Genomic DNA, 25268 nt, shown 5'->3' on the forward strand with positions numbered 1-25268 from the left:
TTCTACATTGTCATAGAGAAATTGGTTGTGCAGTTTTACCTATTAGCTTATTTTTAAATAGACTTTTTGACCACTGATATATAACATTATTGTTTTCTGACTCTACAGATCCTGGGAAAACTCTTCCAGAAGCCCTAGATTATAGCAAAGTATGGCTGCAAACTGTAGCAGGAGAGGCAGACGCTAAAAGTGGTATTCCATCTCCATTCATCAAATTGCAAATTAAAGATTTCCTAAATGGGCCAGGTAAGTGTTGTACTCATCACTGTCAGTTATCTATGGGCTAATTTTATTTGGAAGGTGTCCATGTGAAAAATCCAAAGAGTGCCTGCTTTCTATAGAAACATAGAAAATAACAGCAGATAAAGACACAATACAGCTTATTCAGTCTGCTCATCCATACCAATTACTAAGCTCTAAAATCAAAGATACTCTGTGCTTGCCCCATGTTTTCTTCAATTCAGATCTGCTTATTTACTGATTCTTTAAGAGAAGAACATGCTATCTGAATGGAAATAATGAGAAGCACTGTGCCATGTGAATGGACATTGCAAGTAACTGGTTTCTCTCTGCACAGGATAAGTTGTACTCACTGGCATGTGGGGAGTAGGACTGGCAACATCTGGTCAAATTGTTGATTGCTGCATCTGTCCACTTTCTCCTGGCAGTCGTCATGCATAGCTCCTGGGCAATGACCTATTTATCTTCAGGATGGGTTCTGATTGCCCATGGGGGCACTTAAGACTGCTGAGTGGAACAAAGGGGGAAAAATCCTCAAAAGGAGGAAAAGGAAAGGAACAAGGCAGCCTCTTCCTCTAGCCTCCCACACCAGTGCCAATTAAAAAAGTTAAGTTGCCTTTCTACTCTCTCCTGAACAGTTGTCCAGTTCCAAAGGAACTGGGATCCTTACTCTTGTTAGATAGTTTTATTAATGCATTTGAATGTATATTTTGGAAGATATATATATATATATATATATATATATATATATATATATATATATATACACACACACACACATACTAGTAAAAGAGGCCCGTTTCAGAGCAAATGAAACGGACGCTAGCAAGGTTTTCGTCGCCAACAACCCCCCCCCCCCCTCCCTCCCTGGCCAACCCCTTCGTTGTTCTGCCATTGCTCCGCCCCCAACGTCATGACGTTTGACGCGAGGGCGGGGCCCGGAGCGATTCCCCCGCCTCCCTGCCTCCCTCCCTGCCTCCCTCCCTGCCAACCCCTTCGTTGTTCTGCCATTGCTCTGCCCTTGAGGGCGGGGCCCGGAGCGATTTTGGTGGCTTCACCACCACGAACCTTTGAACCTTTTTGAAGGAAGTCAGGGCTTGGCTTCACTGACGTCAGTGTCCTCAGAACGTTGAGGGTGAGTTTTATTATAGTAGATATAGTCCTTAGTGGAGCACATGATCTGGTGCAGGAGGTAATGGTGTTGGGGCCGCTTCATAACAGTGATCATAATCTCATCAGATTTGATATTGGCTTTGCAGTAAGTACACACAGGAAATCCAATACGTTAGCATTTAATTTTCATAAAGGAGACTATGATAAAAAGAAAAGAATGGTGAAAAAAAAAAGAGGAGCAGCTGCGAAGGTCAAAACTTTACATCAAGCATGGATGTTGTTCAAAAATACCATCCTGGAAGCCCAGGCCAAATATATTCTGTGTATTAAAAAAGGAGGAAAGAAGAGCTAACGACAGCCGGTATGGTTAAAAAGTGAGGTGAAGGAAGCTATTAGAGCTAAAAGAAAATCCTTCAGAAAATGGAAGAAGGAACTGACTGAAAATAATAAGAAGCAGCATAAGGAATGGCAACTGAAATGCGAAGCGCTGATAAGGAAGTTGATGAGGGACTTTGAAAAAAAATATTGCGTTTCAGGCAAAAGCACATAGTAAATTTTTTTAGGTATATTAAAAGCAAGAACCCGGCAAAAGAATCAGTTGGACTGCTATATGACAGAGGGATAAAGGGGACACTAAGGGAAGGCAAAGCCATAGCAGAGAGATTAAATTAATTCTTTGCTTCGGTCTTCACTGAGGAAGATTTGAAGAGATACCGGTGCCAGAAATGGTATTCAAAGCTGATGAGTCAGAGAGACTGAATGAGATCTCTATAAACCTGGAGGATATAATGGCGCAATTTGACAAATTGAAGAGTAGCAAATCTCCTGGACCGGATGGTATTCATCCCAGAGTACTGATGGAATTGAAAAATGAACTTTCAGAACTTTTGTTAGTAATATGTAATTTATCTTTAAAATCAGGCATGGTACTGGAAGATTGGAGAGTGACCAATGTAATGCGATTTTAAAAAAAGGGTCCAGAGGAGACTCGGGAAATTATAGACCGGTGAGCCTGATGTCGGTGCCAGGCAATATGGTAGAGTCTATGATAAAGAATAAAATTACAGAGCATATTCAAAAGCATAGATTAATGAGACAAAGCCAACATGGATTTAGCGAAGGGAAATCTTGCCTCATCTATTAAATTTCTTTGAAGGGGTGAACAAACATGTGGATAAAGGTGAGCCAGATTTTCAAAAGGCGTTTGACAGAGTACCTCATGAAAGACTCCAGAGGAAATTAGAGAGTCATACGATAGGAGGTAGTGTTGTGTTGCAGATTAAAAACTGGTTAAAAGATAGAAAACAGAAAGTAGGGTTAAATGCTCAGTATTCTCAATGGAAAAGTGTATATAGTGGGGTTCCTCAAGGGGTCTGTGCTGGGACCACTGCTTTTTAACATATTTATAAATGATCTAGAAATGAGAGTGGGTAGTGAGGTAATTAAATTTGCTGATGACACAAAGTTATTCAAAGTTATTAAATCGCAAGAGGATTGTGAAAAATTACAAGAGGACCTTACGAGACTGGGAGACTGGGCGTCTAAATGGCAGATGATGTTTAATGTGAGCAAGTGCAAAGTGATGCATGTGGGAAAGAGGAACCCGAATTATAGCTACGTAATGCAAGGTTCTGCATTAGGAGTCACTGACCAGGAAAGGGATCTAGGCATCGTCATTGATGATACGTTGAAACCCTCTGCTCAGTGTTCAGCAGCGGCTAAGAAAGCAAATAGAATATTAGGTATTATTTTGAAAGGAATGGAAAACAAAAATGAGGATGTTTTAATGCCTTTGTATCGCGCCATGGTGTGATCGCACCTTGAATATTGTGTTCAATTCTGGTCACCGCATCTTAAAAAACATATAATGGAATTAGAAAAGGTACAGAGAAGGGCGATGAAAATGATAAAGGGGATGGGACGACTTCCCTAAGAGGAAAGGCTAAAGTGGCTAGGGCTGTTCAGCTTGGAGAAAAGATGGCTGAGGGGTGATATGATAGAGGTCTATAAAATAGTGATTGGAGTGGAATGGGTAGACATGAATCATTGTTTACTCTTTGTAAAAATATTAGGACTAGAGGGCAGGCAAGCAATGAAGCTACAATGTAGTAAATTTAAAATGAATTGGAGAAACGTTTTCTTCACGCAACATGTAATTAAGCTCTGGAATTCATTGCTAGAAAATGTAGTAAAAGCAGTTAGCGGGGTTTAACAAATGTTTGGATGCTACTTAAATGAAAAGTCCACAAACCATTATTAAAATGGACTTGGCGAAAATCCACTGCTTATTTCTAGGATAAGCAGCATAAAATGTATTGTACTTTTTTGGGATCTTGCCAGGTACTTGTGACCTGGTTTGGCCACTGTTAGAAACAGGATGCTGGGTTTGATGGACCTTCGGTCTGTCTCAGTATGGCAATACTTATGTACTTATATGTGATTAGCTTGTTATGAAATTTTGTTTGTATTACTCATTGCAGTTTAGGAGCAGGATATCTAAAATATGGGTGGGGTTAGATAGAAGATGTCTTGAAGGGAAATGGGCACCAGTCTGCTGTCAGGACATTGATGAGTGAACCCGTCATTGTCATTGGCCAAAGTTTGTCTGTCATCCATGTTGTGTTGGGACACCAGTGAGTGGCAACCACCAGGGCAATCATGCTATGTCCTAGAGGGCTGCCTTATAAATCTCAGCCAGTATCTGGCTCCCAGTTGGATCACACCCTAGTTTGCATGGGACTAGTTTACAGATCTTTAGACTTCCATATTCCGTTTAGGATTTAGTATGTATATCTTGGAAGGTTCCGGTACATAGCCATAAATTCAGCTTAAAGCCATAAATTCTGACTCCATCAACAGTGTATTTGTGTTGATAGTGTGCACAGTTTTGTGGAGAAGGAAGTTCTGTGGGCCAAGAGAGTCACATCTGCACTGTGAATAATTTCTTGTGTAATGTTCCAAAAAACATCATATTTATGACAGGTTTTATGTTGTATTGCTTCATAGTTTATAAGTATCTCCAATTCAGAATATGATAGCGAAAAAAGAAGTACTGTCGTAGAACCACAGGCAGTGAAAATAGTACAACCCCAGAAACATCCCCCAACTAATGACAGAATTGTGAAAAGCAGAAAATTATTGCTTCTCGGAGACTCCATTATAAGAAGCATTAACTTAGGAGAACAGTTCAGGGGTTCCAATGTAGTGAAATATCTTCCAGGATCTTCAGCTACAAGATGTACAGACCAAAGACTGAAAGTGATCCGAGAAGAAAGCGAGGCTTCTAACGCTGATGATGTAATTTACCTGGCCAACAATAGCAAGTTTACAACACAGAGAGCATTCCAGAAGTTTGGGGAGAGACTGAAATCTTTGGTTTGGACTGTGGCTTTTTCTGAAGTAATTCCTACGTTGAGGAGGGGCGAGGAAAGACTATGCAAAACAGAGGAATTCAATAAGTGGCTTGAGTCTTGGTGTAAAGAAGACAGTTTTAGATACATAGGAGAATGGGGTAATACGTGGAAAATAACAGGCTGTACTGTAATGATGGGCTACATCTTTCTGGACGGGAAAAAGGATCCTTGGGGAGAAATTCAGACAGTATGTTTCTAGACATTTAAACTAGATGGTGGGGGTGACAAAAGGAAACAGGGGATTTCAGAAAGTCACCCCCAAAATAAACATAATGTCAGAGGGAAAGGTCATGTAAATATAAAAAAACCACCCAAACTCACAAAGCTCATGGAAAGCTATGTGCACAAATGCTTGTAGTCTAAGTAAAAAGGTTCAAGACTTGCAAGCCCTGATGTTTGAAGAAAACTGGGATATTGTTGCTATTATGGAGACGTGGTTCAACGATTCTCATGAATGGAATGTGACCGTACCAGGCTATAATCTTTTTAGGAAGGATAGAGAGGGCCGAAGAAGTGGAGGAGTAGCTCTGTATGTGAGAGAGAATATCGGAGCGGCTGAAATGCGGGGAACCCGGGGAAAAGAAGAAGTTTTATGGATCGTCCTGGAAAGAGAAGACAAAACCTGTATCCACACGGGAGTTATCTACAGACCTCCTGTGCAAACGGAGAAGTTAGACAAGGATCTGATTGAAGATATTCAAAAGATTGGTATGAAAGGGGAGGTGCTACTGTTGGGAGATTTCAGTTTGTCTGACGTGGATTGGAACGTCCCGTCTGTAGAATCGGAAAGAAGTAGGGAGATTGTGAATTCCTGTCAAAGTGCCTTGCTCAGACAAATGGTGACGGAACCCACGAGGGAAGGGTCGATGCTGGATCTAGTGCTCAGTAATTGAGGTAGTGTTTCCGATATTCGTGTGGGTGTCCACCTATGTAATAGTGATCATCATACCGTATGGTTTGATATAAGGGCGAAGGTGGAGTGCGGATGCACAAAACTCAAAGTACTGGATTTCAGATGTACTGATTTTGATAAAATGGGGGAATACCTGAAGAAGGAGCTGTTGGCGTGGGAAGGTGTAGGAGAAGTGGAAAAACAGTGGTCCAAGCTAAAGGCTTCTATAAATATGGCGACTGATCTTTTTGTGAGGAAAGTAAACAAAACAAGAGAAGCAGGAAGCCTATATGGTTCGCCAAACAAGTAGCTGAAAAAATAAGAGCAAAAGAGGCTTTGTTCAAGAAATACAAAAGAACGCAACGAGAGGATCACGGAAAAGATTATCGGATTAAACTGAAAGAAGCGAAGAGGGAAATACGGCTAGCGAAAGCGCGAGTGGAAGAAAAGATGGCTAAAGATGTAAGCTTTTTATCCACTTAATGATGTTTCTGCCGATCCCAAGTTTGTCCAGTAATTTTGTGAGAATCGTATGGTCTACCATGTCAAATGCGCTGGATAGGTCGAACTGCAGAAGAAGTATTTTGTTGCCAATTGAAATTTCCTGTTTGAACCTGGATATCAGGGTGAGCAATACTGTTTCTATGCTGTGTGAAACAGCACTCTCTAAAGTCTGCAACGACCTGCTCCTCGCCAAATCCAGATGCCACTATTCCATCCTCATCCTCCTCGATCTATCCGCGGCGTTTGACACTGTTAATCATGATTTACTTCTTGCCACACTGTCCTCTTTTGGGTTCCAAGGTTCTGTCCTCTCCTGGTTCTCCTCTTATCTCTCCCACCGCACCTTCAGGGTTCACTCTCATGGATCTTCCTCCACTCCCATCCCACTATCTGTTGGAGTTCCCCAGGGATCTGTCCTTGGACCCCCTTCTCTTCTCAATCTACACCTCTTCCCTAGGCTCACTGATCTCATCTCATGGTTTTCAGTATCATCTTTGTGCTGATGACACCCAGCTATATCTCTCCACACCAGACATCACCGCGGAGACCCAGGCCAAGGTATCGGCCTGCTTATCTGACATTGCTGCCTGGATGTCCAACCGCCACCTGAAGCTGAACATTCCAAAACCGAGCTCCTCGTCTTTCCACCTAAACCCACTTCTCCTCTTCCTCCACTCTCTATCTCAGTTGATAACACCCTCATCCTCCCCATCCCATCTGCCCGCAACCTCGGAGTCATCTTCGACTCCTCCCTCTCCTTCTCTGCGCATATCCAACAGACTGCCAAAACCTGTCGCTTCTTCCTCTTCAACATCAGCAAAATTCGCCCTTTCCTTTCTGAGCACACCACACGAACTCTCGTCCACGCTCTCATTACCTCTCGCCTTGACTACTGCAACTTACTCCTCACCGGCCTCCCATTTAGCCACCTATCTCCCCTTCAATCCGTTCAGAACGCTGCCGCACGTCTTATATTCCACCAGAACCGATATACTCATATCACCCCTCTCCTCAAGTCACTTCACTGGCTTCCGATCAGTTACCACATACAATTCAAGCTTCTCCTCCTTCCCTACAAATGCACCTGGTCTGCGGCTCCTCACTACCTCTCTACCCTCATCTCCCCCTATGTTCCCGCCCGTAACCTCCGCTCACAGGACAAATCCCTCCTTTCATTACCCTTCTCCACCACTGCCAACTCCAGGCTCCGCTCATTCTGCCTTGCCTCACCCTATGCCTGGAACAATCTTCCTCAACCCCTACGCCAAGCCCCCTCCCTACCCATCTTCAAATCTCTGCTTAAAACTCACCTCTTCAATGCTGCTTTCGGCACCTAACCTTTCGAGAAATATAGTATGCCCTATCAGATCGACTCTACACTTGTCTTTTAGATTGTACACTTGTCTCTAGATTTACACCTTTTTAGATTGTACACTTGTCTTTAGATTGTACACCTGTCTTTTAGATTGTAAGCTCCTTGAGCAGGGACTGCCCTTCCATGTTAAAATTGTACAGCGCTGCGTAACCCTAGTAGCGCTTTAGAAATGTTAAGTAGTAGTAGTACTGTGTGCAGGTCGAAAACCCGATTGTGATTCATGTAATATGGAGAATTTTTGAGTGAATTCGTTAAGTTGGGTGGTCACTCTATTTTCCATCAGTTTGATTAGAAGAGGGTTGGAAAGGAGAAATTTAGTCCCATACTAAGGGAATAATGAACTACGATCTTGGTTTTAACTTCACGAAGGATGGGGATCCCCACAGGACATTAACATTAACAGACGAGAGCAGTGTGGACGCTGGAACAAGCTAAGTAGTAACATCTATTACAAATGCGCTGGATGTGGTTGCTATACTAAGTATACGTTGCACGATAAAAACAGAGACATTAGGATAGGAAGGAGGTGTGCAATGATGGCCAACAAGGGGTTGAAGCAGTGAATACTGCACACAAGTCCTGTGGACGATATCCCCTTCCACTGAGCACAGCATATTAAAATATAAAAAAATTAGGAACACACAGAGCACTGGAATAGTTGGGTTTTAAATAGAAAGAGGTTTATTGATATATGTCTTAGTTAAAATTTAATGCCAAGAAGTGTAGAGTGATGCACTTGTGGTGTGGAAACCCAAAAGAGAGTTTTGGAAGCCGTATCTTGCTAAAGATGTAAAAAGACTGTAATTAGTGCAAAGAAAAGCTACGAAAATGGTATGGGATTTGCGTTGCAAACTGTACAAGAGAGACTTGCTGACCTGAACGTGTATACCTTGGAGGAAAGGAGAAACAGGGGTGATATGATACAGATGTTCAAATATTTGAAAGGTATTAATCCGCAAATGAACCTTTTCCGGAAGGTGGTAGAACTAGAGGACATGAATTGATGTTGAAGGGGGGCAGACTCAGGAGTAATGTCAGGAAGTATTTTTTCACAGAGAGGGTGGTGGATATGTGGATTGCCCTCCCATGGAAGGTGGTGGAGATGAAAATGGTAATGGAATTCAAACATGCGTGGGATAAACACAAAGGAATCCTGTTTAGAAGGAATGGTTCCGTGGAATCTTAGCGGAGATTGGGTGGCGATGCCGGTAATTGGAAACAAAATGGGAGCTGGGCAGGCTTCTACGGTCTACGCCCTGATCGTGACTGAATAGATAGGGATGGGCTGGAGCATAAATTTTAAGGGGCTTCGATGTTAGCTTCAGAACTTAGTACAAGAACAGTACTGGGCAGACTTCTACGGTCTGTGCCCTGAGAAAGGCAAGGACAAATCAAACTCGGGTATACATATAAAGTATCACATACCATGTAAAATGAGTTTATCTTGTTGGGCAGACTGGATGGACCGTAAAGGTCTTTTATCTGCTGTCATTTACTATGTTAGTATGTTAACCTGGGGGGGGGGGGGGATCATCAGGGGACCGGAGGTCCGCCGGACCTCCAGCCTCCGTTGCTCGGGGCAGGGGTAGTTGGGGCCTGGTGGTCCCATGGACCTCCAGCCCCTGTGTTTATTTATTTATTTGCATTTGTATCCCACATTTTCCCACCTATTTGCGGGCTCATTGTGGCTTACAATTCGTTGTAAATGATGGAAGTACAATTATTACAGTACAATTATGGGTTACAATGTGATGAGTTATATAAGACAGAGTAAATTCAGGATATCATTAGGGGATAGAACAGTGGGATATAACAGTGGTGAGTTGAGAGGGGGACAAACAGTATTGAGGGAACATGGAGGTCTGACGATTTGTCTGTGGGTAGGGTTAAAGAGTGGTGAGAGCGCGGGAGAAGAGATTACAGAGAGTGTATTGGTGCGTGTCTATTAGATTGTATGGGCTTTATGTGTTTCATCCTTGCCGTAGATTTTCTCAAAGAGATGAGTCTTTAGTAGTTTGCGGAAGTCGGTCAGTTCGTAGATCATTTTCAGGTTGCATGGTAGTGTATTCCAGAATTGCGTGCTCTTGTATGCGAAGGTCGATCCGTGCAGTACTTTGTATTTTATGCCTTTGTACTTAGGGTAGTGGAGATTGAGGAAGGTTCGGGACGATCTTTTAGCGTTTCTCGGTGGAAGGTCTATTAAGTCGGACATGTATGCAGGGGCTTCACCGTGAATGATTTTGTGGACTAAGGTGCATACTTTAAAAGTGATGCGTTCCTTGAGTGGTAACCAGTGTAGTTTCTCCCGTAAGGGTTTTGCACTTTCGTATTTTGGTTTTCCGAAGATGAGTCTGGCTGCTGTATTCTGGGCTGTTTGGAGTTTCTTCAGTATTTGTTCTTTGCATCCTGCGTATAATGAGTTGCAATAGTCCAGGTGACTGAGTACGAGTGATTGCACTAGACTGCGGAAGACATATCTTGGAAAGAATTCCCAGACCTGTCAAACAGTGTGGGAGGATTTTGCTGAGCTCATGCTCAGGCACAATTCTCCCGCATTTCTACCCCATGATCAGAGATAATTGCGTGCTTAAATTTGCTTGCAATTATCTCTGATCATAGGTCTAATAACGCCCCGTGCTGTTCCAGCGCTATTTTTGGAACGCTGTTTGGAACAGCACGGGGTTTTGATCATCTGCGTGTTAGTGCCCAAGTTTTGGTGCATAAGTTTAGTGCCTTTTAATGAATTGGGCTCTCTGTTTTATTGGTATAATATTTTCTGTTGTATTTTGTTTTGTATTATTATGATCCTCTCTCAACCTATTGGTAACAGCTGAATATAAATGATGGAATTAAATTAAATTAAAAGCCCCTGAGGAAATTAAAAACCACGGGATGGGAAGCAATGTCCTTTTATGGATTGGAACTGGTTAAAAGACAGAAAACAGAGAGTAGAGTTAAATGGTTAATTTTCTCAATGGCAAAAGGTGAATAGTGGAGTAGCACAATGATCTGTATTTGATTATATTATGGATTTTTGTTTTATTTCTAAGTAATAACTCTCTAGAAGAAACAAGTGGTCTATATGCATGATTCCTTTAAATAAAATATTCTAAGCTGTATAGTTTAGCTTTTTATTATTGACTTTTAAGAATACGAACCTTCAAGGTTTTTGGTTAGGGTTAAGAACCTGGCCAGGGCAAAAATGTCAAACGTTTGTGAAGAAAAGCAAAATAAACATTTTTTTTAATGGACATCAGACACTAGTGACTACATAAAGAAGGCATATGCCATTTGCCTGCCTAATCCAGTTTTGCAAAGTACGATGCACTCTGATCTCATAGATGAATAACTATCTTATGCAATATGAGTAGTGATATTTATATTATACTTTTCAAAACACAATAAAAGCAGGAGAAGTCCAGTTTCTTAGGTATCAAGACTTTATTGGGTTCTTTATTGGAAAGAAGCTAAGAAAACACACCAGTTGCACACTTAATAGCAGGAGAGAAAAGTAACCCAGGACAGCTAGTGTATCGCCTCTGTTCTATTTTTGCTCAGTTACCAGAATAGTAGAGGTCAGAAGACCAGCAAGTGTACTACTCCACCCATATCTGCCACCTGGTAAAAGACTATAGAAAGTGCCAAAAATGTCTGTAACTGTGATGTGAGACCACTCCTTCTCTGTATCTGCCACAGAACTGCTGTACTGGGTCAAACCAAATGTTCATCAAACCCAGTATTCTTGTTCTAACTGTGGCAGTCCAAGTCATAAGTATCTGGCAGAATCCCATCGGCAGACAGACTTGCCAAATACTTCAATGAAAAAATTGTAAAACTACGAATAATCTTCCTCAGAATACAGCCGATATCAAAAACTTTATCAGTGGCCTGGACCCAACCTCAGGAGAATACCCAGCGGACCGAACCTGGTCAAAATTCACTCTCCTCACCACCAAAACTATTGTCCATGCGCTTAGGAAAGCCTCCAACACTCACTGCAAACTGGACACCTGCCCCAGCTACCTTATAAAATCCGCCCCGATCGATTCACAACAGATCTCACATGCCACCTAAACTTCATACTCCAACAAGGTCTCTTCCCTAGGGAAAATGGCAACATCTTACTCACCCCATACCAAAGATTCCAAGAAAAACACAATGAACTCACCAACTACCACCCAGTAGCATCTATCCCACTAGCGGTCAAGCTGATGGAAAGTATGGTAGCAAAACAACACACCGATTACATACACAAATTCTCAATACTACATGAATCACAATCAGGATTCGCTCCCGCCATATCACCGAAACAGTGCTAACCATCCTCCTGGCCAAATTCAAGCAGGAAATAGCAACAGGCAAAAGCATACTTCTCCTCCAATTCGACATGTCCAGTGCATTTGACATGGTAAACCATAACATACTACTAAGAATCCTAGAATACTTCGGGATTAGTGGAAATGTACTCAGTTGGATCAAGGGTTCCTAACCACCAGAACATACCAAGTAAAATCGAACTCAAATATATCACCACCGTGGAAAGCAGGCTGCGGAGTACCTCAAGGGTCACCACTATCACCGATCCTTTTCAACCTGATGATGACCCCATTAGCCAAGTTTTTATCCACCCAGAGCCTCGACCCATTCATCTATGCAGACGACGTTACAATTTACATCCCCTTCAAACATGATCTGACAGAAATCCCAATGAAATCATCCTCGGCTTGGACACCATGAACTCATGGACAAATGCATTCCAACTAAAACTCAATACAGAAAAGCACACTCCCTCATCCTTTCATCCCCAATATAACTAACATACCCACAAGCTTAGTCACTCCAGACCACACTCTCCCTATTTCAGATAGCTTGAAAATCCTCGGTGAACTGTTCAGAAGGGCATACCCCACCGACCCAACATAAAAACCTGGACATCTGCAACACAACTTAACCAAAGATCATAACAGACATATTCTAACTCTTCCTTTCCCTCTCTAAGTTCTCCCCAATTGTCTTTACCATACATGTATCTCACTCTACCAAAATATCACCTTGATATTAATCACAACTTGCATTTGTTTATACCGAAATCGGTTAACGCGATTACGGTACCATGTAAGCCACATTGAGCCTGCATAAAGGTGGGAAATGTGGGATACAAAAGCAACAAATAAATAAATCGACCGGAACCTTACACTCGAGAGCCAAGTTAACTCCATAATTAAGAAAATGTTCCACTCAATGTGGAAACTCAAACGCATGAAACCATTCTTTCCGAGGCAAAATTCCGTAACCTAATACAATCAATGGTACTAAGCCATGCAGACTACTGCAATGGAATTAATGCGGGCTGCAAAGAGCAACTCATAAAGAAACTACAGACTGCTCAAAACACAGCAGCCAGGCTTATATTTGGAAAATCACGATTCGAAAGCGCCAAACTCCTCTGAGAAAAGCTGCATTGGCTCCCAATCAGGAATGTATAACCTTCAGAGTCTGCAGCCTGGGCCACAAAATTATCTATGGCAAAGCCCCGGGATATATGACCGACCTTATAGACCTACCAACCAGAAACACAATCGGACCATCACGAACATATTTAAAATCTTCACTACCCTAGCTGCAAAGGACTCAAGTACAAATCAATTTACGGATCCATCTTCTCCTATATAAGCAAGCAACTGTGGAATGCACTACCGAAAGCCATAAAACAACATACAACCACCTTAGCTTCCGGAAATCACTAAAGACCAACCTTTTCGAAAAGGCATACTCTACAGACCCAGCTTAGGTGCCTGAACCCAGCAACACAATGAAACCAAAGCCACAATGAACACTTTATAACTCTTCTTCTTCTCTACGATTCTCCTAATGTATTTGTAACACATGAACCTCTTTGATAATAACATCACTTTGTATTTGTTTCATCACCGGAGGCAACTAACGCCTCACGGTACTATGTAGCCACATTGAGCCTGCAAATAGGTGGGAAAATGTGGGGTACCAATGTAACAAATAAATAAAATGTAGCTAGATTCCATGCTGCTTATAAGCAGTAGAGTCCCTAAATTTGTCCAAATCTTTATAAACTCAGCTACATTAACTGATTTTTTTCCACATCCCCTAACAACAAATTCCAGAGCTTAATTATGTGTTAAGTGAAAAAATATTTTCTAGAATTTGTTTTTAACTGTACTTCTTAGTAACTTCATGATGTGACTCCTTGTAATATGGTCAGATTTGATATGCTGGCCTTTCTGTAGTACAATCAAAGTGGTTTAAATATATTAATATGCAGGTACTTTGTCCTGAGTGGGCTCACAATCTAAGTTTTATACTTTTAGAAAGCGTAAACAACTGATTCACATTTAGCCATTCCACGCCTCTAAAGATTTTATAGACCTGTATCATACCTTCTCTCAGTTACCTCTTCTCCAAGCTGAGAAGCTCTAATCTCTTTAACTTTTTATTTCTAGGAAAGTCATCCCACCCCCCTTTTTCATTGTGGTCACCCTACTCTGTACCTTTCTAATTCCACTATATCAGGGGTTCTTAGCTTTGTATGCCTTCCAAAAATGGGAAGTAACACTTCCCTTGGCTAAATCCATGCTTGCTTGTCCCCATTTGAACCATGACTATATGCTCAGCAATTTTATTCTTCATAATAATGCCTACCATTTGGCCTGCCACTAACCGGATTGCTAATCAGCTTGTGCAAGGGCTTCCGATTGAGGCTCAACGTGCAGGCTTTATTATTATTATTATTATTTATTTAGATTTTTGCTCACACCTTTTTCAGTAGTAGCTCAAGGTGAGTTACATTCAGGTACACTGGATATTTGTCATCCAGGTTGTAGGGGAAGCTCAAATGGTCAGTGGCTTCTCTTCATTGCCTTTGCTTTGTTGCTTTGAGGAGAGGGAAAAAGAAAGATCTGATCTGAGTGTGTCATACAGTTAAGTTTGTTGGCTGTTGCATACATATGAAAGTTTTAATCATGAAAAGGAATCCGCTGAGACACTGCTCATCTGAGAAATCCAGGAACCCAGCAACTGAGTCCTGGCCTATACATCCTCTGATAAGGCTGCCTTCTCTTGGCCTTCTCTATTCCATGCATACCTGCAGCAGCATGGTCTATACAGTCCAGCTATGTCAACTCCTCTATTCCATCACCAGCATCCTATGTGCCCTCCACCAGCACCCAGATTGTGCTGCATAGTGGCAGTCCACACACTGATACATTCAGAGATGCTGTGACACAAACTAGCAGTCAGGGACAGCCACACAAAGTGGTACAGCCACAAACAAACAGACTTGAGGGTGCTGAAAGAGTGATAAGAAACAGAGTAGGGAAGTTTGACGTAGCCAAAAATGCACCTATATGGACACAAATAACAATGAGTAATTTGAAAAACTCTCCATTCTCTTCCAGCCACCACCAATGCAAACACCAGGTCCAAAAGTAGACCCACAGCAACATAGCACTTACTTGAATATGTTATACTAGTAACAAAGGCCCGTTTCTCACACAAATGAAACGGGCACTAGCAAGGTATCATGTAATGGCGATTATGTTTTAAGGGAACCGTTAGGAGAAATGTTCTGTCATGATAAGTAATAATTAGGAAGGTGTAATGAGTAATATGCTCCAGGGGTATGAGATAAGGATTGTTTTATCTGTTTTTTTTTTTGTTTGTTTAATCTTTCTTTTTTTGTGATTTTTATTTATAGTATTTTTTAAAAGATAAAGAGTACGCAGACTCCATCCATGTCCAGGCATTTCTCCCCTCTTCCCTCCCCTCCATCCTTGTGCATCTCCTTCCTGACTTCCCTCTCCTCCATCCATCCATGTCCAGCATTTCTCCTCTCTTCCCTCCCCTCAATCCATGTCCAGCATTTCTCCTCTCTTTTCTCTCCTCCATCCATGTGCCTCCTTCCTGACTTCCTCCCCTCCATCCATCCATGTCCAGCAACTCTCCATTCTCCCCTGCCCTCTCCTCCATCCACCCATATCCAGCAAATTCCCTCTCTCCCCCTGCCCCCCTTCATCCATCCATGTCCAGCAATTCTCCTCTCTCCCTGCCCTCCCCCCATCCATCCATGGTCCAGCAACTCTCTCCATTCTCCCCTGCCCTCTCCTCCATCCATCCATATCCAGCAAATTTGCTCTCTCCCCTGCCCCCCTCCATCCATCCATGTCAGCAATTCTCCTCTCTCCCCTGCCCTCCCCTCTATCCATCCATGTCCAGCAATTCTCCTCTCTCCTCTGCCCTCCTCTCCTGTCCAGCGATCTCCCCTGCCCTCCTCTCAATTCCAGCCATCTTTCTCTCCCCTGCCCTCCCATCCATGTCCAGCGATTCTCTCTGCCCTCCCTCAGCTCCCTGACAGCCCTCCTCTCCGTTCCTTCCCTCCCCCCCGCGCGTTTAACTCTTTTACTTTTCAGGCGCAGCGATGGCTGTGAAGAGGACAACACAGCTTCTCCCTTCCCTCACACAGTGTCCCGCCCTCATGGAAACAGGAAATGCATCATCACAGAAGGCGAGACACTGTGTGAGGGAAGGGAGAAGCTGGAGGCGAGCCCGCTGTGTTGTCCTCTTCACTGCTGTCGCTGCACCTGAAAGTAAAAGGGTTAAACACGCACAAGGGGGGAGGAACGGAGAGGAGGGCTGTCGATCAGGGAGCTGAGGGCGGAAAGGAGCGGAGGGACTGTCCAAGAGCTGCCTGGCTGCAGCGCTGCTGTGCCAGGCAACCCTGCATTTTGGGGGGGGGGCAGCAGCCAGGGGAAGGTCACGGTTGGGCTTGGGCTTCCCAAGCCTCTTATACGGGGCGCCTATGACTGTCCTCCCATCCCATCCATGTCCATCAATTCTCCTCTGCCCTGCCCTCCCCTTCCTCCCTCCCTCCCTCCCCTCGATGTCCCCTCCTGACATCATCTCACCTCATTGTTTCCCTTCCCCCTCATTGTTCCGCCCTCTGACATCATTACGTTTTGACGCAAGGGCGGGGCAATGAGTGGGAATGGATGTTACGAACCCAGGCATCCAGACGTAGAATGTTGGAGGTGCAAATGGATGCTGGGGTAGGAACGAGCAATATAACACATGACTACAAACTGCAAGTCGTAAACCATTAACCAGAAAGGAAACAGACTGAGAATGCAGCACAACAACTACAGCGTTAGTGCATGGTGGGTCTCCTCTAAAACTTTTGTAGCTCGGCTGGATCGCTGTAATGCTTGGTGCTACCGTGAAGATGCATTGAAGGCGCGCTAGTTACTTGGAGGTGTTCAAGAAACAGTTTCCCCTGACGCAGCCATTTAGTGGCGAAACAGGGCTTCCCTGTCGGGAAATGAAGAGAGTGCAGGAATGGATTAAGAAACTGCACAGATACGTGGAAGAAGGGTTACGTTTGATTCACCATCCAAGATAAGTAATTGTTTTTCGTTACATTGTATTTAGCAGCAGTGTCTTCATCCATGAGTGTTTGAAAGGGTGCTATGGAAGATACAGTATGAAAGTAATTTAAGTGGAGTTTTTTTAAGACTAAAAGGCGTGTCCTTTAAAAAGAGGAGTGTACGGTTTCACTGAGGTCTTTTTTTCTCCACCATTTTTCATAATTGGGAGTCTATATTCACCCTTGAACACTTTTGTCATTGTAGAATCTTTAAAGATTGTGGTGATTTCAATTACCCCAATACTGACTGGGTAAATGTAACATCCGGGCACGCTAGGGAGGTAAAATTCCTTGATGAAATCAAGGACTGCTTTATGGAGCAGCTGGTACAGGAGCTGATGAGAAAAGGAAAAATTCTAGTCCTAGTGCTTAGTGGAGCACATGATCTGGTGCGGGAGGTAATGGTACTGGGGCCGCTTGATAACAGTAATCATAATATGATCGGATTTGATCAAGATAGGGAAGCGGGGATAGTGCTGGGAATGACTTATACGGTTTGTGCCAGAGCCGGTGGTGGGAGGCGGGGATAGTGCTGGGCAGACTTGTACGGTCTGTGCCAGAGCTGGTGGTTGGGAGGCGAGGATAGAGCTGGGCAGACTTATACGGTCTGTGCCAGAACCAGTGGTTGGGAGGCGGGGCTGGTGGTTGGGAGGCGGGGATAGTGCTGGGCAGACTTATACGGTCTGTGCCCTGAAGAGCACAGGTACAAGTCAAAGTAGGGTATACACAAAAAGTAGCACATATGAGTTATCTTGTTGGGCAGACTGGATGGACCGTGCAGGTCTTTTTCTGCCATCATCTACTATGTTACTATGTTACTACATATGATGTGTAGGCATTCACAGCGGCATTGTTTGGGTTGAGCAGAGGTAGAACTGCATAGTACTCTCGTAATTTATAAAATTCATGCATAGAGTAGGTACACATTATTTGCACTTGCCGTGGAGCAGGTGCAGATTTGTGTGAGAGCTATCGTGCATTGTCAGGGACAGTTCTGAGAGCCCATTTTACAGAGACAGCTTTGAAGTTAACCACAGAAATCCTTCTGAATATCAGTCTCACTTTGTTTACAGTGCAAAACATTTGGTAAATTTTAAATGGTAAATCCTATCATTGGGCTATAGTAATGCAAACACCAGTATACATGTTTTTGTGCTACCTTTTCCGTATTCTGTTTTCTTAGAGGAATGAGAGGTTAGTACAATTTAACTTTTTGAATATTTGCCATATTAAAGGAGTAACAATGCTGAAAGCAGCCCGCTGAGAACTAGGGGAGCCTGCAGGGCCGTGCCAACCCGGTAAGCGGGGTAAGCACCGCAGGGGGGCACCTGCCTTCAAGGGTGCCGCGCCGGCCACAGCTCAAAAAAAAAACCCTTACCCGCGTCGGCGCATCAGCGCCTATGCGCATGCACTGCTGCTTTCTTCCCGCGGGCAGCGCTCGACTCTTTGGCACCGCCCTAGGTCCCTCCCATCCTCTCTCCTTCTCTTGGTAGATTCAATCTGTCTTTCCACCACCCACAGATCAGCGGAACCAAATTCTGCCGGGGAGGGGGAGTGCGGTGAGAGCTGCTCTTTTTTCCCCTGTAGTTCACTTCCATCCCCCCGCCCTTATTCAGGGCAAGGTTTGTTCAGCCATCTCATAGTTTGGTCCTTCCTCTCCCACTCCTCCTCCCCTGTTCACGGCTGGTCCCTCCCTCTTCTTCCTACTAGTAGAGAGAGAGAGGGCGGGGAGTGTGTGGCAAACTCTCCTCCTGCACAGGAAGCTGAGCTGCTTTTTCCATGCCTGCCGGCTTGAGAAAAGGGGAAAGACTAGCCGCCAGGCTGAGGTAAGCTTTAGTTTGTCATGCACTCAGCTTTATCATTCTGGCGTGCTTGTTTTTTTTTGTTTTTTTTTTTATGTATTTATAGGTTAATTTCCCCTTCCCTGTTACGTTGGGAAGACCGCAGGGCGTGGTAGTTCTTTCTGTTTTTCCCTACCCACTCTATCCCTCAGTACTCCTCTGTGGTTAAACCACTTTAATAGCCACTCTCAGGTGACTGTATTTCTTTTGGTATGACGTTGATATGAGCCTCCCCCTTTTCCTGCAACCTTTAAGTAGGCTGTGGAGTTCTTGTTGCTTTTGTTTTTCTGTCTGAGTCTGCCCCCTTTTCTAGACTTCATTTCTCCCTGGCAGAGAGGGTTAAATGACTGTGGTCATTTTTGGCTTTTTTTTTCTTTGGCCTTTATAGCCCTTCCCCTTTATATTTCAGACAGAGTCCACGATGTGGAGTTGGACTTTTGTGTATGAAGTATCTATTAACTCTGTCTCCCGACTACCTCCCCAAACAGGATTCCCTGGGAGGGCTTTATAGTCTTATTTAAGGTGAAAAGTACTTGGCTTGAGCCTGAGAGGCCTTTGCTTTTCTTGGCCACCTCATAGTGTGAGTCCTGCATTTCCCCCCTTTTCCAGAGCACAAGCTTCCTCCCCACTATGGCACATCTGTGGGAAAAGCTCAGTGGAACCTCTTGCTCATCTTCTAGACTGAATGAATAAGCAGCCTATAAAGTAAGGGGGTGCCTGGTGTAGCGACAGAGGGGTGAGTCACACCATTTTTTCCTTTTCCCCGGACCCCTACGGCTAGCGTTGTTCCATTGCAGCAGGGCCTGGCACCAATTAACCCACTGACAAAAACATTGGGCTGGAACCCCCCCCCCCCCCCCCAAATGAGATGGCATAAAAAAAACATGAACAGCAGCATTAAAGCAGGAGAAAAGCTAAAATTTCACTAAAGCTTTGCATAATATTCTTTCAGAAATCCAAACTATCTCTTAGGAAACCATTGCAGAAGCAAACCAACTAATATAGTTACTAGTGAATAAAGAAATCAAAATAATTTAGAAAAGGAAAGCCAAAATGAAAAATCCGTGTGAAGTTAAATCAAATGTTTTTGGGAGATCTGAGCAATTTGAAGAATCTAATGGAAGGTCTACTTGAGTAAAAATCTAATTAAAAGGTACAACTTTGTGCCCAAAACTATCTTAGAAATATCTGAGGAACTAGATCAAAGTAGCACAGGGGGGCAGGGTGGGAGAAGAGGGAGAAGAGAGAAAGGAGATGCCACATGGGGGGGGGGGGGGCCCCAGAGACCCTAGGCACGGCCCTGGGAGCCTGGTTCAAATTCTACTGCAGTTCCTTGTAATCTTGGGCAAGTCATTTACCATCCAGTGCCTCAGGTACAAACTCAGACTGTGAGCCCTCTAGAGAAAAATACCTATGTATAGCACTTTGATAGCTTTCAGGCTTGCAGGGGGTATATAATACATTTTAAAATTAAAAAAAATCTAGGGGGCAATCTTATAACTGGGCACCTCCATTTAGAAGCCCCAAGGATGTATGCGGAGAGCATATTCTGTAATAGCATCTGGTCGCCCAGAAACCATTATAGATTGCTAGCATAACCCCAGAATTGGCATGCCTTAAATGTCTGCAGTTGTACCAATTCAGCAGGAACATACATAACTGACAGTATTTTAAATATTAGGTACATAAGCAGGGCTGCCAAGAGGGGGGGAGGCAGAAGGGGCAAATTTTCCCGGGCCTAGCCTCCTAAGGAGAGGCCGGCACCATAAGTACATAAGTAGTGCCATACTGGGAAAAGACCAAAGGTCCATCGAGCCCAGCATCCTGTCCCGAAAGTGACCAATCCAGGTCAAGGGCACCTGGCAAGCTACCCAAACGTACAAACATTTTATACATTTTATTCCCGAAATTGTGAATTTTTCCCAAGTCCATTTAGTAGCGGTCTATGGACCAACCCCTTTTTGAAACTCTGCCAAGCTAACCGCCTTCACTACGTTCTCCAGCAACGAATTCCAGAGTTTAATTATGCTCCTGAAGAAAACTCCGGCGCCGGGCCCCCTTGGAGGCTAGGGAGGAGCAGCAACAGTAGGGCTTCAGGTCAGGGCCTCTGGTTTGGCTGGTGGGGGTCCCCCCAGGCTCCACCAGCACAAGAAGTGTTTCTTCAGCGCTGCTCTTCACTTTGCTGCGTTGCCTACCAAGCAGCTGCTTTTCTCCTTAGGCCAGTCATGCTCAGTTTTGAAACACGGGGGTGCACATGGTGAGCTGCGCCCATGTGTACCCCCCTTTGCAGCATTACACACTATGTCACATGTGCATGCCCTACAGAATAACACTTAGACACCCTGCTAGCACTTACCTTTGCACTAGTGTACATTTACCTGCAAATGCTAGTATTCTGTAAATTTATGCATGCAAAGGGCATGTAAATGTGCATGCCTAGATATAGCATTGCCCTTATAGCGTACAAGGTACTTTTCATCATAATGTATGTACCAAAGCTGAGGTTCAAGCTCTCTGTTTATCAATAATTATTTGCATTAGATTACACTACAGTGGATTATGATGAATAATGTGCTTCTTGTATATTCCTTTCCTTATGTTCCTCCTCTGAAAAGTCTCTGCTTTTTTTCTTCTTCAAACACAACTGCCTCTATTACCAAGGTCGGTGGTTTTAAGAATCCTGAAAAACAATAGCTACCAGAAACCCACTAGAATAATATCTTCAGCAGGTGTATAGATTAGTTGGAACAAATTGGAACCATTTCACTTTAGCTATCCTGGTTTCTATCAGGCTGTTTTAAAAATGTCGTCATTTTGATATAACCACCTCGGCCCCGTAGAACAGTCCACAGTAGGTTAATTTGAATCATATGATATGTCACTGCCCTCAGCTGACATGAGCTTCATTCCATGTGTGAAGCCATAATAAATGCATTCCCAACTGAGGCAAATTCCCTATGAGAAGGTGAACTAATCCAGGCCTCACACTGGCATGCTAGCCCTCCCTAATTGAAAGCAGGGCCACCTGTTCTTAGCACAGCTAGCCTATGGAAAGAAAATTATAGTTAGATCAGATACTAATATTTAAAAAATCATTCCTAGCTCTTCCAGGTTCAGCTTTGGGCTGCATAACATGACATCATATGTAAACCTAAGAATGTTCCCATTTGATCTGTGTTTAACAGTTTTGTTAATCATAGTGTTTGTTAACTTTGAAATAAGAATTTTTGATCCAATGAGAGCTGACATGTAAGAAGGAGAGCTGGCCTGAGTACAGACTTTTCTAATTAACTCATGGTCATTTGCTGAAAAACATTTGAGAGAGTGTTATCATTATTGTTTTACACACAAACTTTTCACACTGCTGATTCTGCAGCAATTCAGGATAGAGGAGTTTTATTATGTCCTGTGATTGATAAATGCAGTTTATCATATTTATTCTCATTAATATAAGTTTGTGTTAAAGTAGTAAAGGACTTGAAGCAAAATAATCCTCTTCCTTATGCTGAAAGGACGTAAGTTTGTATATGGCTAGCTTGTCCCACAGTACCTTTGAAATGGCTCTCCACCCTGTATGCAATGTCATATTTATTTGGCCCAATGGACTGCATATGATAAGTTTTGTTTCTCAAGCCACTCTTGATGTACCCACTGCCCAGTGCTGTTACAGGATATCCACAGTGAATATGCATGAGATAGGTTGCATACACTGCCTACATTGTGTGCAAATCCAATTCATTCATTAATTTGTCAATATCCTGCAAAGCAGCTGCCTAGGGGCACTTGCATATTGCTGTTCAAAATTAAACACTAAGGTCCAAATTCAATTCACTTTATCTTTTGTATGCAGCAGTGAATTGAGAATATAAACAATTAATGGTATTTTAAATCTTAGACTGAGTACCCTAGTGATTAAAGTAGTGACCTGAGAGCTAGGAATGTCAGGGTTCAAATTGTGTTTCTCCGACTGATGCTTCTAGTGACCTTGAGCAAGTCACTTCACCCTTCTTTGTCCCAGGTATAAATTAGGATTGACTTACTGAAAGGTGTCATTAACGCAATATGTTTACCATAGGTCCTATTTTATGCAATGGTAACTGTTTAAATGTGGTAACGTAATCTAGCAAATCTAGCCATTAGATTGTAAACCTTTTAGGAACAGGGAAATACTGTAGGTGAATTTGATTGCCTTGAGCTACCATTAAAAAGGTGTGAGCTGAATCCCTATTCACATTCACCCCCCAAAATAAAAAATGCAAGTCACATGAAAGCAAACCCACCTTCCTATCAAAACAACAATAGAGGAAAACCTATGGAAGAAAATTCACAAATGGAAATTAATAAGATTTGTTTTAAATTTTAAAAAAGGTCACTCAAACTTGATATTTGTAAGAAGTAATTACCATCTGTTCTAAAATTCTAGTTGTATTTCCACTTACATTCTGTTCAACAATAGGTATGATTCTATGCAGTGGTGTGCTGGTAAATGTTTAACAACAGGCTCTCTCCCTGGTCCACCTCTGCGCCCCCCGCCCTGTCCACATCTGCGCTCCCCCTAAATTGCAGAGCTGGCTATAGCCAGGGAGAGAGCCTTGGGGGGGGGCAATGCATTACTCCAGGAAAAAAATTTAATGATCCCAGGTTCCAATCTAGTTCATGTTTAATGTGGGATAAAATGCCATAAATAAGTAAATATAAATTTTAATGTTGCGCACCTGATTCTCAAAGTGGACATATTCCAAACACTATAATGAAAATAAAATGATTTTTCTACCTTGTTGTCTGGTGACTTTGTTTTTCTGATCATGCTGGCCCACTGGATCCAGCTTCTGCCTATTTTCTTCATCCATGTTTTTTCTCTTCTTCCTTTTCCTTTATCTCATCTCCTTCCTCACTCCCCTCATCCATGTCCAACATTGCTTCTCTCTCCCTTCCCTCTCCTCCACCCACGTCCAGCTCCCTCCTCTCCCCCTGCCCTCCCCTCCATCCACCCATGTCCAGCAACTTTCCTCTCCCTTGCCCTCCCTTCATCCATCCATATCAGCAATTCTCTGCCCCCCCCCCAGCAGCACCTCTCTGCTCTCTCCCCTCATACTTCCTTGCCTCTTGCTCTTGCCCGTCTTCTCCGTTTAATTTTTTTTAAAGCAGTGTTAACACGTCAGCAGGAACAGGCTGCTTCAGCCAACCCCAGGGGCCTTCCTTCAGCGTGTTCCACCCCCGAGGTCTGAAGGCAGGCCCCTGGGATTGGCTGAAGCAAGCCTGTTCCTGCTGACGTGTTAATTTTTTTTTTAAAGCAGTGTTAAGCGCGGGTTCGCACGAAGCTAAAGAAGGGAGGGGGGGGGGGGGGAGGAGAAACAAGAGAAGAAGTGCTGCGTGTACCGGTGTGAGAAGATGCCCAAAGCCACAGGGGACGCTGTCGACACTGCCAGGTGGGGACCAGAGCCCAAATTTTGGGAGCCGGTTGTTAAGTAGCTACTTTAACAACTGGCTCCAGCACACCACTGATTCTATGTTTGGTGACTGAGGGAGTGAGTGGTATATGGCCAGGTTCCCTAGGGGCGAGGCTCAACAGAACAAGGAGGCCCCGCTAAGGCCCCTCCAAGATTGCACAAGCTGAAGGGAAAGCCCTGGGAATAGAAGGGTAGCCCTCAAGCATAAGCCTTTACTGAAAGCTTATAAGAAGCAGAAGCTCCAGTAAGGTAGGCCAAGTTTATCTTGGAACTCTGCTTAGGGTTACCATATTTGCGGAGACAAAAAAAGTGGACACAAAAAATAAAATGCTGCCCTACCCCTCCCCCCGCCCTGTACCACACCCTACCCTGCCGCACAGTCACCTTGACCCTTCAAGAAAGCCAGATTCCATGAGCTGTGAAAATACTAGTAAACGTTACAGAAATGTATTTCTTCCATACTCTGCTAAACACAATATTAGAAAATATGTACTTTTCCAAAAAAGCAAGCATCCATGAGCTGTATGTTCCCCTTTCCTTTCCCTCCCATACATGAGTAGCATGACCCCCCTCTCCTCTCTTCTCCATCCCCTGCTGTCCATGTGCTACATTTCCCCCTTTCCCATCCCCCTCTCCCTCCCTCCATGTACAGCATGTCCCCTTCTCTCCCTTCCCTTCCATCCATGTGCAGCTTGTCCCCTTCTCTCTCTCACTTTCACGTGCAGCTGTCCCCTTCTCTCCCTCACTGTCATTAGCAGCTTGCCTCCTTCCTCTCCCTCCCATATGCATCTCTTGCCCCCTCTCTCCCTCTCATCAATGTGCAGCTATCAACTCTCTCCCCCTCCTATCCATGTGCAGCATATGAACCCCTCCCTTCCCTTCCATCCATTGCAGCTTGTCCTGTTCTCTTCCTCCCATTCATTAGCAGCTTGCCCCATTCTCTCCCTCCCATACATGAGCAGCTTGTCCCCTTCTCTCCTTCCCCTCAC

General features: G+C 43.7%; 1 protein-coding gene across 1 annotated transcript in view; it reads left to right on the forward strand.

Moving 5' to 3' along the window:
* The window catches only part of VPS13B (vacuolar protein sorting 13 homolog B), a 1674799-nt gene that overhangs the window by 1033187 nt on the left and 616344 nt on the right, over nt 1-25268 (forward strand). The window contains 1 exon segment of the mRNA XM_030217225.1: nt 109-246. Coding sequence (XP_030073085.1) covers nt 109-246 — 138 coding nt within the window.

The sequence above is a fragment of the Microcaecilia unicolor genome, chromosome 1 (assembly GCF_901765095.1).
Source record: "Microcaecilia unicolor chromosome 1, aMicUni1.1, whole genome shotgun sequence".
In the NCBI taxonomy this organism is placed as follows: Eukaryota; Metazoa; Chordata; class Amphibia; order Gymnophiona; family Siphonopidae; genus Microcaecilia; species Microcaecilia unicolor.